Source organism: Chlorocebus sabaeus, chromosome 15 (genome assembly GCF_047675955.1).
Source record: "Chlorocebus sabaeus isolate Y175 chromosome 15, mChlSab1.0.hap1, whole genome shotgun sequence".
Taxonomy (NCBI): domain Eukaryota; kingdom Metazoa; phylum Chordata; class Mammalia; order Primates; family Cercopithecidae; genus Chlorocebus; species Chlorocebus sabaeus.
Window position 1 is genome coordinate 74,691,346 of NC_132918.1, and position 17,939 is coordinate 74,709,284.

Below are 17,939 nucleotides of genomic sequence, written 5' to 3' on the forward strand. Positions count from 1 at the left end.
AATCTCACTCTTCTGCATGACCAAACCAGGAGGATTTAGGCATTAAAAAAGAGCTCTGTCTCTGTGATGTAGTATATCCTTTGAGAATCTTTGCTTTCCTCTGCTGAAATAAGGACATAACTCTAGAGGGTGCCTGTTTTCATTGGGTGAAAAATATTCCTTTGCTAAAAAAAGTCTTACATATGAGTCTACTGATGGACTTTAATTCATCTGAGTAAAAGTCACCATGCTAATAGCAAAAGTCCTATGTTGTTAGTCCTTTTCTCATTTTATTTTTATCTGTGTTGTTACTAAAGCAGTTTTCTCCAATTAACTGTAAACCACAAGGAAAAGCAGTCAAACTGATTACATTTATTATATTTGAGAACTCCAGTTATAAAACTAGACCATTCTATCATTCTATTCATTGTGATACTAAAAACTGTCACTCTGGGTAGTAAAATGTGTTTTCCATTATTATAAAGAATATAGTTTACAGTGAAATAACTGGACATTTTCACAAGAATTAGCATTGGATGCAGGTGCCATTTTTTCCTGTACTCTATGCTTGATCTTAGCCAAAAGGCCAAGAAGCAATCTCCTATACTCGTAATACAGGTAAATATAGACCATATTTCAGTATTCCAAGTTTATCTATTTATCTTTTCTTTTCTTTCTATGCTGTGCTGTGTGCAGAGAACTCTGTATTAACCCCACCTGTATAAACTGTTCTACTTTCATTACTTTAGGACTTTAAGCAGTAATTGTCACTGGATATATTTTAATCTTTAAAATATTTTCTCGTAATAACATTTATTATTATAATATCATTGAATATATCTGATGAATTCTAATTATCTGTTCTATTTTACACATGTTATAGTGTAGGTTAAATTTTTATCAGTTATCTGAGAATGATAAATCACTGGTCTTCGTTATATTATCATAACTTTTCTCTAATTAGATCTCTTCTTCAAGTCAAAATTCTGGATGGAAATTCTTAATGCCAGTAGCGTTAGGAAGTTGATCTATAGATAAAAATATTTTCTCTACTTATAAAACTATCATTATAGTGATATAATACATAGTAATATGGTAATATAATGAGCTGTAATTCTAGGCTGCTTCACTGCAGTGTACATGCTTTGTAAACTTAGGCAGATCAATTATCCATTATTTGCCAAAGCGTTGGGTTCAATATGATGTTGGCTATAGGTAGAAGGGGAGAGCGATACATATGTAAGTTTGTGTGTAGATTAATATATAAATCTTGCTTATTAAAATTTGAATTTCACAAGCTATTAAGACACATTTCCGGAATTTACGGAATACTTACATCACTGTACCAACATGATTTTAAGAAGGCAGTTTGTATCATTACTATTGTAGTTCCTGCTATACTTTTTGCTTTGACGATGGATGCTGTCTCAGTTTAGCTTCTTACATTTGAGTCTCTGTTTTCATTCTGCTTAAGATGTAGTCAATTTTATGGCATTATTGGTCTGCCCTCTGAGAGCTTAAAGTAGATCCTGAGCATTTGTAAAGCAAGAAATGATGTTAGTAAAGATATGTTAATTGTGGCGAGTTCTCTGTTGGCTGGTAAATAAGGACGTTCTCTTTGAGTTCCACCTTTCTTTGAGAAATTTTCATATTTCCTGTACTATTCCTCTGTTATATCGTGGAAACTTATTAACTCAGCCTGTGCATTCTGCTCACATATTCTCTCATGGTGCCTTCTGGTCCTAGTAGCTGAGCCAGGGTCATCAATAAATCTTCTTTTCCCCCAAGATATTCCTAGTTGCTTCTTTACTATTCGTTCTTGTAATTCCATTCATCTGTGTATATCATTTAGGATGTTGGGCAGTTGCATAGCATTTCACCTAAGGTCACATCCTGATGGGATTTGGTGGGATCCTAGAGCTGGCTAGGACCACTTGTAACAGCTGATAAATTCCCGGAAATGACGTGACCCAGTTGTTAGACTGCTTAAAGGTGAAAATCAGCTGTGTACTTACGTTACCAAAAAAAAAAAAAAAAAAAAAAATCAGCATAGCTATAAATCAGGGCTTTTTCCCTGTTTTTTTCTCTCAGAGTTTCAGAATAGTTGCACACCACTAATTGTGAATAGTTTTCTGTTTTGATTCTCCACTCCATGCAATTTGCTTTTTAGTGCAAAGAGCAAGCACTGAGGCTTCTTTAGGGGGAAGCAAATAAATTATCACTCCTAGAACACTCTTTATTTTAGTGATTGTACTTTAGAAAAGGCTGTTATCTGCCGGGCACGGTGGCTTACGCCTGTAATCCCAGCACTTTGGGAGGCCGAGGCGGGTGGATCATGAGGTCAGGAGATCGAGACTATCCTGGCTAACACGGTGAAACCCTGTCTCTACTAAAAATACAAAATGAAAAAAATAAAAAATTAGCCAGACGTGGTGGTGGGCACTTCTAGTCCTAGCTACTCGGGAGGCTGAGGCAGGAGAATGGCGTAAACCCTGGAGGCGGAGCTTGCAGTGAGCCAAGATCCCGCCACTGCACTACAGCCTGGGCAAGAGAGCGAGACTCCATCTCAAAAGTAAAAAGAAAAAGAAAAAAAAAAAAAAAAGGCTGTTATCACTATTTGTCAAGTTTTACATAGTATTCTTCAACCAAAGCAAAAACAAAACAAAAGCATCCTCTGAATATTGGAGATGTGTAGAAAGTACTGTGGAATGTATAAATGTATTACTATCCCATTCTTATGCTATGGACTATTTGCTTCAGCTACCCTAGAGCATCTAGCTTATGACTTGTTAGAAATTAAGGAGATAATTAAACTGAAAAAAACCAATTTAAGCCATTGTTTACCCACAAAATATTCTTGCAGGGGAACAATTTTTTTTAAATCTAATTATTTTTAGTGTTAGGAGCCATGAAATTAGTATAGTTTATTCCCTGTGTATAAAACTCCTTTTAATTAAGTGCATGGATATTTAGTAGTTGGTGTGTTATTTAACCTATAAGTTTTTTCCACTGACAGTAAGATATGTCTTATTTTAATTAGTACTTTTACAATTTTTAGATATTTCTCAGAATCTGTGTATTCTAAGAATGACTTCCCTTATCAAAGTTTTTATTTATCTTAAAAAATTCTTCTGAGAGTCTTGTCATCGGCTTATCTGAGAGCGTTCTAGCTACTATCAGCAGCTACTCTTAGTAGCTAGAAAAATACTAACTAAACCTAATGTCCCATTAAAGAAGGACGTTCTTTAACTTACAATCTAGATAATTTCATTTTGACAAGCATCAATGGATTTTTTACTTTGCATCATGAGATTTTAAACCAGGGAAGCCAGAGTTGGCTAGATCAGTCAACAAACCAATATACCTGTCCACCAAAAGAAATTACTGTTTATGAAAACAATGGATATTATAAAAAATGCTTTAGATTTATGTGATAATAGCTAGCACCTATAGAATGCTGTGTGCCAGGTTTTATTCTCAGTGCTTTACACACAATCACTCATTTGAAATGTTTAACAATGTTCCAAGGTAGTTATTTATTATTTCAATTTTTTCAGATGAGGAGACTGAGACAAAAGAGGTGGCAATAGAGGTAAAGCAATATTTGAGCCTGGGTTGTGTGTCTTCAGGATCTATGTTCTTAGTCACTATACAATGACAATAATGTTCCTTTCTTCTTCCAAGCCCATAAAGAGTATACCAGTCAAGGGCAAATGCCCTTTAACTGCCAATCTCTGACGCTCAATTACTTCTTTAAAAAAGGACAATAGCAATTTGGAGAAGAAAAAGCAGGACTGTCTTATCACTGGGGATAGTTCCTTCTCTTATGTAGAATATCACCAGGCAAAAAAAAAAAAAAAAAAAGAATCTCCAGTAATAATCACACAAAAAAGAAAAGATGCATCTGCAATTGGACGTGCCTATATTCTTTTGAGAAAAATCTCTAAGGTTTGAGGTGGATTGACTTAAAATATACTGAAAATGGGAGTCCTCATAGAGGTTTATAATTATGAGCAATAGAAGTTTGTTTAAATATTTTATGTTTCTTATAAAAATTATAATAATTTTGATAATAATATAAATTGCCTAATATTCATTTTATCATGAGGTTTTTTCTTAAACTTGAACATTAATTTATTCTCATAGTTACCACCTCACAGCCCCAAACATAATAAATTTTGAAAATGTATTTATAGAAAGTTATCTGTGCAAGTGTTCATTTCAATTTTTATAATGAAGCAATTACTTTACATGTATTAATTTCTGTCACATTTTTGATCTGTGCTCTAACATTGTCTTCTTGAGGAAATTATTGTGTTTTATAGCTCACATTTCCTAGATTTAGGACTTTAAAGGCCTAGGTTCTGTTCACATTTAATTTTGCTACATCAATAAAATATGAATGAATTGGCTCATCAAACAACAAAACTATTTTATGCCATGGAATATAGGTTATTGTTTATGAAATTGCTGAATCAACCTGGTAATTCACTGTAAGAAAACCTTCTCCTTTTTTTGCTTTGGTCCTGTTTAGACAGAAATAAAATTGGTTGCATGTATGTTACATGGAGGATGGCAGGGTTGCGGGTTGGTTTCTCTTTGGGGATGGCAGGTAAAGTAGACTATATGATATTGAAAATGCTGAAGGCCCCAGGAAGGAAGCTTGTCTGCCAAAGAGAGACACATTTACTCTGTACCTACAGCTAATCTTAATTTCTATCTTTTCTTGGTATTTAGCAATCTTACAGTTTAGATGAAAGTTTGGTTATTGATTAGAAAGATAAAATACACCTTTTCCCCTCAAATTATACTTTTACTTCCTACAAATCTTTTAATAATGTGCATGTTTGGTCAGGGCAGGTATGTGTTGAAAGATAGGTTTTATATGCCAAAGTATAAACCTACTTCTTGAGTGTGGGAGGAAACTTGAATAGGGTTTCTACTAAAAGGAGATTAATTACATTTTAAGAAATTCCTGTAAATAGTAGCATAGCATAGAAACTGTGACCATTATTTCATCAGCACATAGTATGGGAGATTATACCTTGTATATAAGAATGATACACATTAGCATTGTCCAGTAGAACTTTCTGTGATGATGACCATGTTCTGTGTCTACCTGTCAGGTACAGCAGTCAGTACCCACATATGTTTTTCAGCATTTGAAATGTAACTAGTGCAACTGAAGAAATACATTTTTAAATTTAAGTTAATTTTAATTAATTACATATGAATTTAAATAGCTGCATGCTGCTAATGACTGTTATATTGGACTGTACATATGTGGATTTAAACCTGGAGTTAACCGAAGTGAAGACTGCCTAGCTTCAGGTCCTGGGTATGATGCTGAGCAGCTGAACAACCTTGAGAAGTCATTTAACCTCCCTAATTCTCAATGTTCTCTTCTTCAACGTAGAGATAATAATAGTTCTTACCTCCAAGAGTTCTGAGATCAGAAAATAAATCAATGAGCATAAAGCTCTTAGAATTGTGCCTGAAATATAATGTATACTCAATAAACTTTAGCCATTGCTATTCTTATTTTATAATCTTTGGTAGATATTGATGAAGTAGAAACTGAAAAAGTATGGAAATGAAATAGCTCTAAAGTAATAAAAGGAATATGTCCTGAATGGGTATAATTTTAGGTGATCCTTGAGGAATATGTGGGATTTGGATAAACAGAAAGTAATTACAGGGTGACCATACATCCTGATTTGCTCCAGACAGCCTCAATTATTCCTTGTGTCCTGGTTTAATTACTAACGTCCCCCTCTTTTGCTCTCACATTTTCCCGGTTTGTAAGATAAATATTAAGTCACCATAGAATCAGATACAGGAGTACGACCCAGGCATTTCAGATGCAGAGAAGATAACGTATTAAGGTATAGATGCAGATGTGACTATGGTGTGGTTTGAATGGTGAATACTGGGAAGTAGAAGGAAACAGGGATACGTGTAGGCTGGACACATTATGGAGCTGGGATGAGAACTGGTATAAGGATTGTATATGCTATTTGTGCTATTATTGAATTGCTCCTGTGTCAACATAGATTCACTTTCAGAAAAGCAAAGTTCTCATTTAATTGGACAAAAATATTTGGTGTATCAAAAAAAAACTGATACTATGTTCTGATATGTGTTCTGATTGTAGTTCCATTACTGACAGTAATTTTTGTTTTATGTAGTGGGGAACAAAGTGTGTTATTTCTATCATCCCTTTGCTACCAGTAGCCAAATCAGTAATATGATTGGTTAATATGGAAACTAGTCAATTAAAAGGGAAAATGCCTCATTATTGTCTGAAGCCATGACTTTCATAACTGGAGGAAACTTTGGAGGAGTTCTTTTATTTGCAATAAAGTATTATCACTGCATATTTTATGTTGGTGCTCTTTAAGCTACATCCATTGGTCTCCTTTCTATTTAGGAGGGTATCCATTTAAAAAAAGCTGGGGGAGGCTGAGCGCGGTGTCTCACACCTGTAATCCCAGCACTTTGGGAGGCTGAGGTGGGCAGATTACAAGGTTAGGTGATCGAGACCATCCTGGCTAACACAGTGAAACTCTGTCTCTACTAAAAATACCAAAAATAAATAAATTTTAAAAAGTAGCCAGACATGGTGGCACCCGCCTGCAGTCCCAGTTAGTTGGGAGGCTGAGGCAAGAGAATTGCTTGAACGCAGGAGACAGAGGTTGCAGTGAGGCTAGATTGCACCACTGCACTCCAGCCTGGGCAACAGAGTGAGATTCCATCTCAAGAAAAGCTAGGGGAATTTTAGTTGTTGGCAATATTACTAATTGTAATTTTAGGGAAATAGAGTATTAGACTGTGAAACATAATATTATGTAAAACACAAAATTAGGAAAAACCCCCTCTCTACTAAAAATACAAAAATATTAGCTGGATGTGGTGGGGTGCACCTGTAATCCCAGCTTCTACGGAGGCTGAGAGAGGGGAATTGCTTGAACTAGGGTAATGGAGGTTGCAATGAGCCGAGATCATGCCAGTGCACTCCAGCCTTGGTGACAGAGCAAGATTCTGTCTCAGGAAAAAAAATAAAAAAATATAGAGATTATGGGGGGAAAACTAAACTAAAAAATTAGGCAAATATGTCTTTCTTATTAAGTGTAAGAATGTTACGCTAAGCATAATTGTACATTTCCGAAGACCTCTTTATCTCTGATTGCGTTTGACATTGACATGGCTGGCTAGCCCAGAAATCTCCATAAAGAGTTTCTGGTGACCTGTTCTGGGTTTTCACTCATTGCCCACTGATTCTAGTTCATCATGAAAGCAGGCATTTGGGTTGATCTCTAGGTATTCCTTGGACAAACAAAGCAGATATTCCATTATGGTCACTTTCATTATTTTTGGGGAATGCTCTGATTCTAACAATTATTTTTCATAGTGTAGCTAATACTGTAATCTCCAGCTGGGGAACACATCATGTCTCATTATCCCATAAGGAACCAACCATTATCAATATTGGAGTCCTGAGCATTTTGGGTTATTTTCAAGATATACACTTGACTTTTTAAACTAATGCCATAAGCATTGCAATATCTGAATATATGTTAATTTTGTTTGTTTGTATTTAAAGAGATAAAAATTTAGTCAAATTAAAAGAAGAATTGGGCAAAGACCAGATGTCACTGGCATTTGAAAAACTGAGAATCTTTATAAAACTCCATTGATGTCATTTATAGCAACCACTCTTTGCTAGCTTATAAATTTATTAATCAAATTTGTTTATAGGTGCTTGAACTGAACAATAACTAGTTAATTTGTGTTTCCAAGTACCATGAATTTTAAAATGTCATTTAATATCTAAGCCTCTGAATGGAATTCAATGACTTTAAATTAAACCTATTTGTAAATAGCACAGAGCAATGTGTGATTATGCAATCTGCTGAGGTTTTCAAAAACTAACATTTAGAGCAAAAGTGAATCCCATTCTAACAGAATTTTAATAAAAACTCAGTAGTGATTTGTAAATACTTTGAAACAAATTAGCCATTCCATCCACAATGATTGTTTCATCACAGCTTAGTTCTTGATGAAAATGGCAAACCACCATTCTAATGACATAATTTCATTTCAAGAATAGTGGCTTTCATGTTTAAAAAATCACTGGCTCTTATAGCACCCCCTTCAAGGTGAATTACTTCAACTAGAACTGAGAAGGCAATGCTCATATTGTGGATCTGCCTCGTGGTGATGATAATGACCATGGCAATGATGAGAAAACAAGAAAAAATTACTGAATATTGGCTCTGTGCCAGCCCCTGTGATTTATACATTTTAGCTTCACAGCACTCCAATGAAGTGAAATAATCATAATTCCTCTTTCACTCATGACAAGAGGTTTAAGTGCCTAGTTAGTGGTGGAGCTGGATTCATAGTGGGCAATCTGGAGCTCTTAAGCACCATGTTACCACTGTTGACAGCGGCTATTACCTAGGCCAGTTGATAGAGAATATTCAAATGATTGCCTTTTATGAGGAGTTTTGTCTTTTATTGCTTATTTCCATATCTGAGCTTTGGGTAGGAAAAGAGAAGTAGGACAGATTTTCACCAAACTGTTATAAAAGACCTAATTGAAACAATTGTGTACTATGCTTGTATTCTAGATAATGGAGAGGCAATTGCCTAGCATAAAATTGCAAAGCCATAATGTATGTGGTTCATGAAACCATGGCTATAATTGCATGGCTTGCCTAGATATTAATTTAGCTGTATTTGTTATTACTTGCACAGAGAGTATTCATATTCACCCTCATTTAAGGCTATTATAGACACACTAGTGACTGCCACAGTTCTTACCATGTCCACTCTCTAATGTTGTGTTCACACTAGAGGAGAGGTCTGAAGAATCAAGGTTATGTGGAAATTACACTGTCAAGGAGATGAATCCAATAGCCTGTAGCAGTGTTATCCAGCGAGCAATGGATTACATGTGTATGTGCAAGCTAAATAATGTATGATTTAAGACAATAATGTAGTTTGTATTCATTTTTGGATAGTAAAAGGGTTGGCATGTCAGTCCCTTGGGAGATTTTATCCAGGGCTTTACCCTTGAGTAGATAAAAAGAGTACAAATTCTATTGCATAGGAGATGAATAAAAACAAATTGGGGAGACCATCAGCAGAACAGACTGCTGTGTGATGGAGTCCAAGGCTACTCCAAAACCACCAGACCAACTGCCTCAGGATCCTGCCAGCAACCAGATGCCGGCAATAGAACTGACTGCAGTTTGGCATCAGGGCTCTGTGATTCCCAGCCAAGGGGGATTGCATGCAAAAAATATTTAAAATTCTCTTTGTAAAGAGTTATGTTTTCAATCAGAAGGAGAAGTATGTTTCAGACTTAGTCTGCTGAAAATGAAATGTGGCATACTGACATCTTGGTTGCAGATGGTGGAAGTAAGTATATTGGAGGGGGTGAATGCCATGCGAAGCTGAACTTTGGTTTGGTGGTAACGTTTTGTTTATGGTTTTTAGGCCATTGAGTTAGTATCATTCTGTGAGGGGTACTGTATTAGCCTTTCAAGAAGAGGGTCTGCGTCTACTTAAAATAGTGATTCTCAACTGGAAGAGATTTCCCAATCCTACAGGGGGACATATGGCAGTATCTGGAGACATACTTGATTGTCACAAGTTTGGGAGAGGGTAGTGCAACTAGCATCTAGTAGGGAGAGGACAGGAATGCTCTAAAATATGTTACCATGTACAGGACAGCTCCCTAAAAGAGAATTACCTTGTCCAAAATGTGAGTGTTGCCAAAGTATGGAACTAAGGTTTAAAATTATATGACTCATATATATTAACTACAACCCCGCCTGCAGACAAATGTTCATCAAATATAGTTTGATATTGTATAAAAGAAGACTGTTAAATAATTTGTTTTACTCTATTGATGTGTGGGCAACACTTATTGAATGTCCCAAATGCTTTCTGTTAAAAAATAAAAAAAAATAAAAAAATAGAAGAAAACACAACTAACCTTTCTCCAAACCTATATACCCAAACCACACATTTTACAAATGCAGGAGGACCCAGTTGATTCACTTTTCAAACTAGAAAAATGAGGCATGTTAACAAAGCACACTAAATGAACCAGCTGTTTAGGATGATCTACAAGCCAGTTCATTTTCCTGTTATTAAATAACAAACCATGAATCTTGACAAATGAACCCACTTGTTTGACATTATTTGAAAAACTCAAAACATGCTTGGTTCTGATGGTCACTTCCCCTTTGAAATTCAATTTTAAGATGGACTTCATTTAAATTCTGATAGAGAAAAAGAGCCTGTTAACCTTCATCTTGACTGTCTGCTGTTTGTCATCATCATTCCTTCCCTCCTGCTGATACTTAGACACTCCAGAGCTTTTGCCCGAGCGTCATCCTCCAGTGTTTACTTCAAGGAAGTGTTTATGTTTATTGGTGTCCATATAATTAAGAGCTGAAGTTCTGCAGTGTTGTGGGAGACTGCATGGCTTCTGGAGTCAGAGTCCCTGGCCTCAAGTTGGGCTCCAGCTGTGTGACCTTGAGAAGGTCATTTACACTTTTTGTGCCTCAGTTTCCTCATTTGTAAAATGAGAAAAATATTATTTGCCTCATTGTGCTGTTGTGAAGATAGCGTATAAAATGCTTAGCAAGCAGAAACAGATGCTACCTGTAATTATTAGGATTACTATTTTAGGACTGGCATGTTTTACAATGGATGCCAATTCATCTTATTTCTTTTCCTAAAGAGGACATTGGCACTGATCCTCTGAGATAGCCTCCCTAATGTGTGGCTGAGGGGCTTTAGACCCTATTCCATAATCCCTATCAGAACCTTCCAGCAAAGCTACAATGAATAAACATCTAAGAAAAATCTGCATACTAACCAAGCATATGCAGCTGCAAGAGAAATCCTCTATCTCTCTTCTTCAATCAGAGTGTCATCCAAAATCCCCTTCTGAATGTGCCATTTCCACCGCTTCTAAGCTGACACTGCAAATTCATAGCAACCCCTTGCCCTGTTATAGCGCAGTGTTACAGTGTTCAGTAACCCCAGACCGTAAACACTCTCTACTCCTAAATGGGATTTATAAAGTGTGACTTTGAGCAATATAGCAAAGTCAATTTTATCTGCCGGAAAATATTTTTCTTTACTAACATTTTAAAATCCCTTCCTCAGTGCTCCAAAATGATTTAAAAGCTAATCAATGATAAAATTCCAAATCCCTCTAAAGACAAAGAATTGAGAAATGAAGCAGAGCCACTTTAATCAGTAAAGTGGCTGCTGTGACCCGTAAACCCCTAGAGATCATTGACACTTCTTTTATTTATTTATTTATTTGTTTTTTAAGGTACTGTTCTTTGGTCATATGTCTTTGGCAGCCAGAACATACAAAATCGCTTTTGCTTTTCACAAATTAATTCATTTAGGTCTGTGCATTTGTCAGGCATTCCTGGAACTTTCTACCAACATTTTGTTGATTAAAGGATGTGTATTTGGAAAATGGGTGGAGAGGAAGGAATTTATAATTCTTAAAAGCAAAGAATGATTTATAATGCCGACTGCTACCTGAATCAATCAGTGCGTCATCAACAGATAAATGAAATACTAAAGATAAGGAAGAGTTCCCACACTGGGTGTTAAAATCTACGGATTGATTGGTTCAATAACACTGAGAACATCGACCACTTTCAGCAGAATTTCTAGAATTTACAAACAAGGATATGACAAAGAAAACTGCCTTTTTGTATTTTGTTCAGAAAGCTTCTGAAATACATTCTTTCTCCACAAGTCTGGTGCTTCCACTCCTAAGTATAAATTACGTCTCTCACTTCAGTGCACACAAGTTCCCGATCCTCATCCCAACTTCAATTGTCTTTTGACTATCTTGTTAATTTTTTTCCCAGTGAATTTTCTGGGTCTTTTGGAGGACGCATTTATTGTTTTAGGCATCATGCAATTTACTAAATGGTGTTCTGGTTATGGAAATGCTCACAAAGAGCCCTGGGAGGGAAAAGAATTAAGTAAACACATATTGATCATCCTGTAGCTGGTGCTTTCTTATTTGATTAGTCAAGGACTCAGTCTGAACTGGTCCTTCTAATCCGTGATACATAAAGCTGGAGACATTTTTCTGGCTCCCTGGTGGTTTTAAAGGCTATGCAATGGGAAAAACTGCTTTAAACAAAGTCTCATTTCTGAAAAAGCCTGAGCACAGAATGGAATTCAAAGAATTTGGAGAGAGGGGATGTGAAAGTGGTAGCAAACAGCTTTAAAAAGGCCCTGGGAATTTTAAGAGAATAAGGCATATAAGTGAAGTAAAGAGAAATCCCATCTGACCCATTATGAGATACACCAGGAAGCCACTTCGGCAAGCATGTACTGAACACCTACTGTGTGCAGGACTTGTAAAAGAGGTAGAGCTTAAGTTTTGTGAGGATTCCAAGAAACTAAACAGAATACTTTATGTCAGGAAATAAGTCATAGTTTTTCATGCTAGCTAAGAAACGTAAGCTTTATGTAGATATTAAATATCAAAAAAGCAATGAAGATATTCTATTTAATCCAAATACCAGGAAAAGAAGGTTTTCTCTGGTGTAATTCGTTTTAAAATTCTACATGAAAAATGTTGATACTAAAGTAATTCTAAAGAATAGTTGAGAAAAATGTTTCTTTCTTTCTTTCTTTTTCTTTTTTTTTTTTTTTTTTGACAAAGTCTTGCTCTGTCGCCTGGCTGTAGTACAGTGGCACGATCTCGGCTCGCTGCAACCTCTGACTCCTGGGTTCAAGCAATTCTTCTGCCTCAGCCTCCCGAGTAGCTGGGATTACAGGCACGTACCACCACGCCCAGCTAATTTTTGTATTTTTAGTAGAGACAGGGTTTCCCTATGTTGGCCGGGATGGTCTTGATCTCCTGACCTTGTGATCCACCCTCCTTAGCCTCCCAAAGTGCTGGGATTACAGGCATGAGCCACCGCGCCCAGCTGAAAAATGTTTATTTCAAAGAAGAAATCTGGAGGCTCTGGGTTTTGCTTCTATCATGTCTACTCTTTCACTTTGGCATTTCTTATCTATTGGTCAAGGTGTGTTTGCATTGCACAATTTTCTTTCTTTTTAATTTTTATTTTATTTTTTTCTGAGACTGGGTCTTGCTCTGTTGCCCAGGCTGGAGTGCAGTGGCACCATCATGGCTCGCTGCAGCCTCAGCCTCCAGGGTTCAAGTGAACCTCCCACCTCAGCCTCCTAGATAGCTGAGACCACAGGCACATGGCACCACAACCAGCTAATTTTTGTATTTTTTGTAGAGATGGGGTTTTTCCATGTTGTCCAGGCTGATCTCGAGCTCCTGGGCTCAAGTAGTTCACCCATCTCAGCCTCCCAAAGTGCTAGGATTACAGGCGTGAACCATAGTGCCCAGTCTGGACAAGTTTCTTATCCCCAACCTACCCTGCCTTCCCAATGAATAAGGGGCATAAAAGATAAAGCATGATAGAAAGCTTGAAGCCCACTGCATATGAGATGGTACAGACTCTGGCTGAGGGAAAAAGTGGGAATTCAGAGAAAAGGGTGTTTCCAGGAGGCTGTCTAAGATTTTGGTGGCTGACTGTATTCTGAGATTTAGAATTAAGAAGCAGATAAAGCTAACAGCAAGTTTTCTAGCATGGAGACTGGCAGAACAGCAGCAACACTGAAAGACATGGGGTAATTGTATTGGGTGGCTGGTGTGGGGAATTGGGAATGAGAGAACAGGTGCAGTGAGTTGCATTTGATATACTGAATCTAAAGCACATTGTCTTACAGACAGTGGGAAATAGGGACTGACCACATTTAAAATCCTGGAAGATGTGAAAGATTACTATTGCAACAAACGAAGCTGGGTACTGCTAAAACTTGGCCTTCTTTCTCTATATGCTAAGTGCTGTGTTTATTCCATTTTTTATTGTATATATTATAGCCTAAATATTTCTCAAGCACCTATTGTATATCAGGCGCTAGGCTAGGTGCTAATCATGTATGGGTTTGACAGATTCCCTGCTCTCAGGAAGCACACAGATTGGTGCTAGAGACAGGCATTAAATAAGCCAAAAATAATTAAATAAGACCAAATATGCTGAAAGCTTTGGAGGAAAATACAAGAGTGTTGTAGGATGATACTAAACTTGAAATCAGAAGGATGGATTAGAGCCAGCCGAGTAGAGTAGGGCTGAGAATGGGAAGGGTGAAAAGTTGGGAGTACCACAGTGTCTGGTCTAAGAAGTGACTGGAGAAAAAGTCTGATAAAAAATCATGTGGAGGTTTTAGGACTTTTTAATAAGTTTGGTGGGAAGCCACTGCAGGATTCTACCTAGAAAGTTCAGCTGTCTGTGATTAAGGCCACAGTCAGCTCTATTTCCAGGATATCTCATTATTTACCCAGACCCAACAGGCCTGTCAATTTTGTCAGCAGCACAGGTTTTGGAATGAAAAGACATATTATTTTAATGTTGAATATGTTTCTTGAGGTTTTTTTTAAGAATGAAACTGTAGAGACATAAAGTACATTTTTTTTTCCCTCAGATTATATTATTCCTTACCTTTATGCCATGGCACAAAAGATATTATAGTTTGACCTCATCTGAATACTTACTTGCTAATGTTCCAAATATATGATGTTTGATAAATACATACCTTCCAACTCTGATAAAATAGCTAAAAACTCTTCATCTTCAGATTAGAACCCAGCCCAAAGTTTCCCCCTGGAATCTTGATGAATGTGCTTATTTTATTTTGGGGTAGCACTTGGGGGTCACAACTGAGAAAATTTGGGATAGTTATATAGGTTGATACTACTACAAGACAGATACAAACCACAAATATTAACATTATTGTTATTTTTCCTAATATTGTACACTTACTAATTTCTAGGAACCATTTTGTTCGCACTAACTCAACTTTTTGAAAAAAATCTTATAACTTAAGAGAGTACCGTTATTATCTCCTTCATATTAATGAGAATGCTGCTTCTCAGAGAGGTTAAGGCACCACTTAAAGGTCACAGAGCCAAGAAGAGACACAGCAGGGCCTCAACCTAGACAGTCAGCGTTAGTTGAGAAGTTTTGAAGATATGCCTGTATAAAGAAAGGAATAAGCATAATTCGTAAATATACCTATAAATTCTGGTATGTATAATTTTTAAAACCCTCACATTGTGTATTCCAAATTTCTAGGAGTCATTTTATCATTTTAATTTTGCCATATAATAATGTAATGAATTAAAACAGTGGTTCTCCCAGGGGGAGATTTCTACCAGCACCAGGGAGCATTTGGCAATGTCTGGGAATATTTTTTGGTGATCACATCTGGGGAATGGGCGTTACTAGAATCTGGGAGATAGAGGCTAACGATGCTACTAAACATCCTACAATGAACAAGGACAGTGCCCAAAACAAAGAATTATCCTGTCCAGATGGTTCATAGTGCCTAGGTTGAGATCCTGGATTAGAGTAATTTAAAGAGGATCTCGAAGGTAAGGAAAGAATGGTAGCCCCATCTTGCAAACAAGGAACATTCAACGTAAAGAAACAATTTTGGGAATGTGAGAAAGAGCTAAGATGGATTCATTCATTCAGTCATCCATAGAATCACTATTTATAGGAATGATTTCTTTGTATCAGGAATTGTGCTGAACAGTAATGTTGAGGAAAACAATAGGAGCCAGTTTCTTTGGAGAAAGGAGGGAACAAAGTTATAGAGGGAAACCAAAGATGCTTGGGTATTAAAGGTAAGCTAGGGTCAGAGTTTATTGCCAAAAGTGACGGTTTTATTTTATTAGGGAGGAAGATGTGCTACTTTTCCAGGCTAAGGAGAGTCACTGTAGTCAGAGACAAGTTCAAATGCCATATGCTACTGCCAGGAACACCTGGTAACTGCTTTTTCCCTTTTATGGCTGACTTATGCTGATCCGAACAGAGGGCCAGGGTGGGGGAAGCAAATTATATTCTCGAATGCAACAGAGAGTAGTGATATGAATGTGTGTGTGTGTGTGTGTGTGTGTGTATGCGTGTGTATTGGAGAGGACACATAGCTTACATTGCTTTCGAGTTGTGCTGCTGGCCTGTGAATAGGTGCTGGCTTTTGTTTTTCCAGTAACAGCTTTTTCTGTTTCCAGCAGTCCTATGCACCAGCTCCCCACCCCATGGCTCCTCCCAGCCCCAGCACAAACAGCAGCAGCAACAACAGCAGCAACAACAGCAGCGGGGAACAGTTGAGTAAAACCAACCTGTACATTCGAGGCCTCCCACCAGGCACCACTGACCAGGACCTAATCAAGCTGTGCCAACCGTAAGTGTCCTTCTGCTGCCTGTGCTGTTTCTCACTCACATACTTGCCTTGGTGGGCAGGATGTGTTATTGCAGTCAATGTACTCATCCACTGGTGTCTCAGTGAGGAAGACTCTTCTTTACAAACAGGACTTAAATTTGAGACTCAATGCTAGTTTATTTTTGGGAGTGGAAATAGTTTACTTTTTGTTGTTGAGTGAAGTTCTCGAGCAGATATATGTGGAAATGCTGGCTGATTCATAGATATTTGACCTGCAAGATGAAGATCAGTAATAGAGTTACACTCTCAAACCATGTGGCCAGTGGAGTCATTGCTGAGTCTCATGAAATAAACGGATTTTCTTGAGAAGTATTAGTGAAGGGAATCTCAAAAACTCAGAAGTGGTAGATTTCAGGATTACCTCTTGCGTTACAAAGCTTTTCTGGCCAGTGCTCGGTAAATGCATGTTCAGCCAGGATCATGTATTTGGAGAGGCATAAGACTAATCTTCTAGTTTCCTTGAAAACATCTACTGCCTAGTCCAGTGAAGCCATCTCCTACCAAGACTAAGGACCACACTCACTGAGTAGTTTGATATTTGCTTGGAAGCTTGGAAATTTTTAAATCCTCTTCAATAATGTTTTCATGAATCTATTATCTACCAACATTTAAGTCATTAGTTCTCTTATTTCTGTGCAAATAAAAACATATTTAAGTTCACTTTCCCATAAAATTAATAATGAATTAAGAATCATAGACTTGGCTGGGCGCGGTGGCTCACGCCTGTAATCCTAGCACTTTGGGAGGCCGAGGCGGGCGGATCACAAGGTCAGGAGATTGAAATCATCCTGGCTAACACAGTGAAACCCCATCTCTACTGAAAATACAAAAAAGTTAGCCGGGCGTGGTGGCGGGAGCCTGTAGTCCCAGCTACTCTAGAGGCTGAGGCAGGAGAATGGTGTCAACCCGGGAGGTGGAGCTTGCAGTGAGCCGAGATCGAGCCACTGCACTCCAGCCTGGGCAACAGAGCTGTATTTTTAGGTTAGTATCTGATTATTTTCAAAATAATATTAGAACATATATTTGTCATTTGATTGTGATTTAGCTGTGTATTTTTAAAGTTTAAAAAACTATTACTCAATTGTTATTTTTCTCTTTTGCAATGCTTTTTAATAAGCCATGAGAATATTTATTTTGTAAATGTTCTGACCTCTAAAATATTGGAAGAGGAAAACAAAGCAGACAATATTTATGTGCCTTTGTCCTAGATTTTAAGATTGGGAGTACATATCAACACAACGGAAAGTGGCAGATAAACCAACATACAAATACGTAACTATCTAATTGTTTGACAAAACAGTAGATAGATTAGGGTGGGAGTACCCTGTTACTATTGAGTGCCTCGATTTGTGAAAAAGGCAAGGCAGAACCTTAAAAGATAAATATATATATTTTTTAATTTGTTCAAAAAATGTTAAATGTGCCAGAGCTCAGACATACAAATATACGTTAGATTTTGGCCTATAGAATATTGAGGTTGAGAATCAGAAGATAAATAATTCAACTTCTTTTGTTGTTTAAAAAATCTAAACTCTATTTTGAAAAGCAAAGTCTTTGAAAATGTGAAAGATTATAGACTTCATGATAGA

The 17,939-nt window shown here is 37.1% G+C and overlaps 1 protein-coding gene across 11 annotated transcripts in view; it reads left to right on the forward strand.

Moving 5' to 3' along the window:
- The window catches only part of RBMS3 (RNA binding motif single stranded interacting protein 3), a 743,496-nt gene that overhangs the window by 131,556 nt on the left and 594,001 nt on the right, over positions 1 to 17,939 (forward strand). For 7 of the 11 annotated variants that reach the window (XM_008009337.3, XM_008009341.3, XM_073023656.1 and 4 more), the window contains exon 2: positions 16,139 to 16,311. In XM_008009337.3, the coding sequence (XP_008007528.2) occupies positions 16,139 to 16,311 (173 nt within the window). The remainder of the gene's footprint in view (positions 1 to 16,138; positions 16,312 to 17,939) is intronic. The other 4 variants (XM_008009343.3, XM_008009338.3, XM_073023657.1 and 1 more) reach the window with 1 other exon arrangement.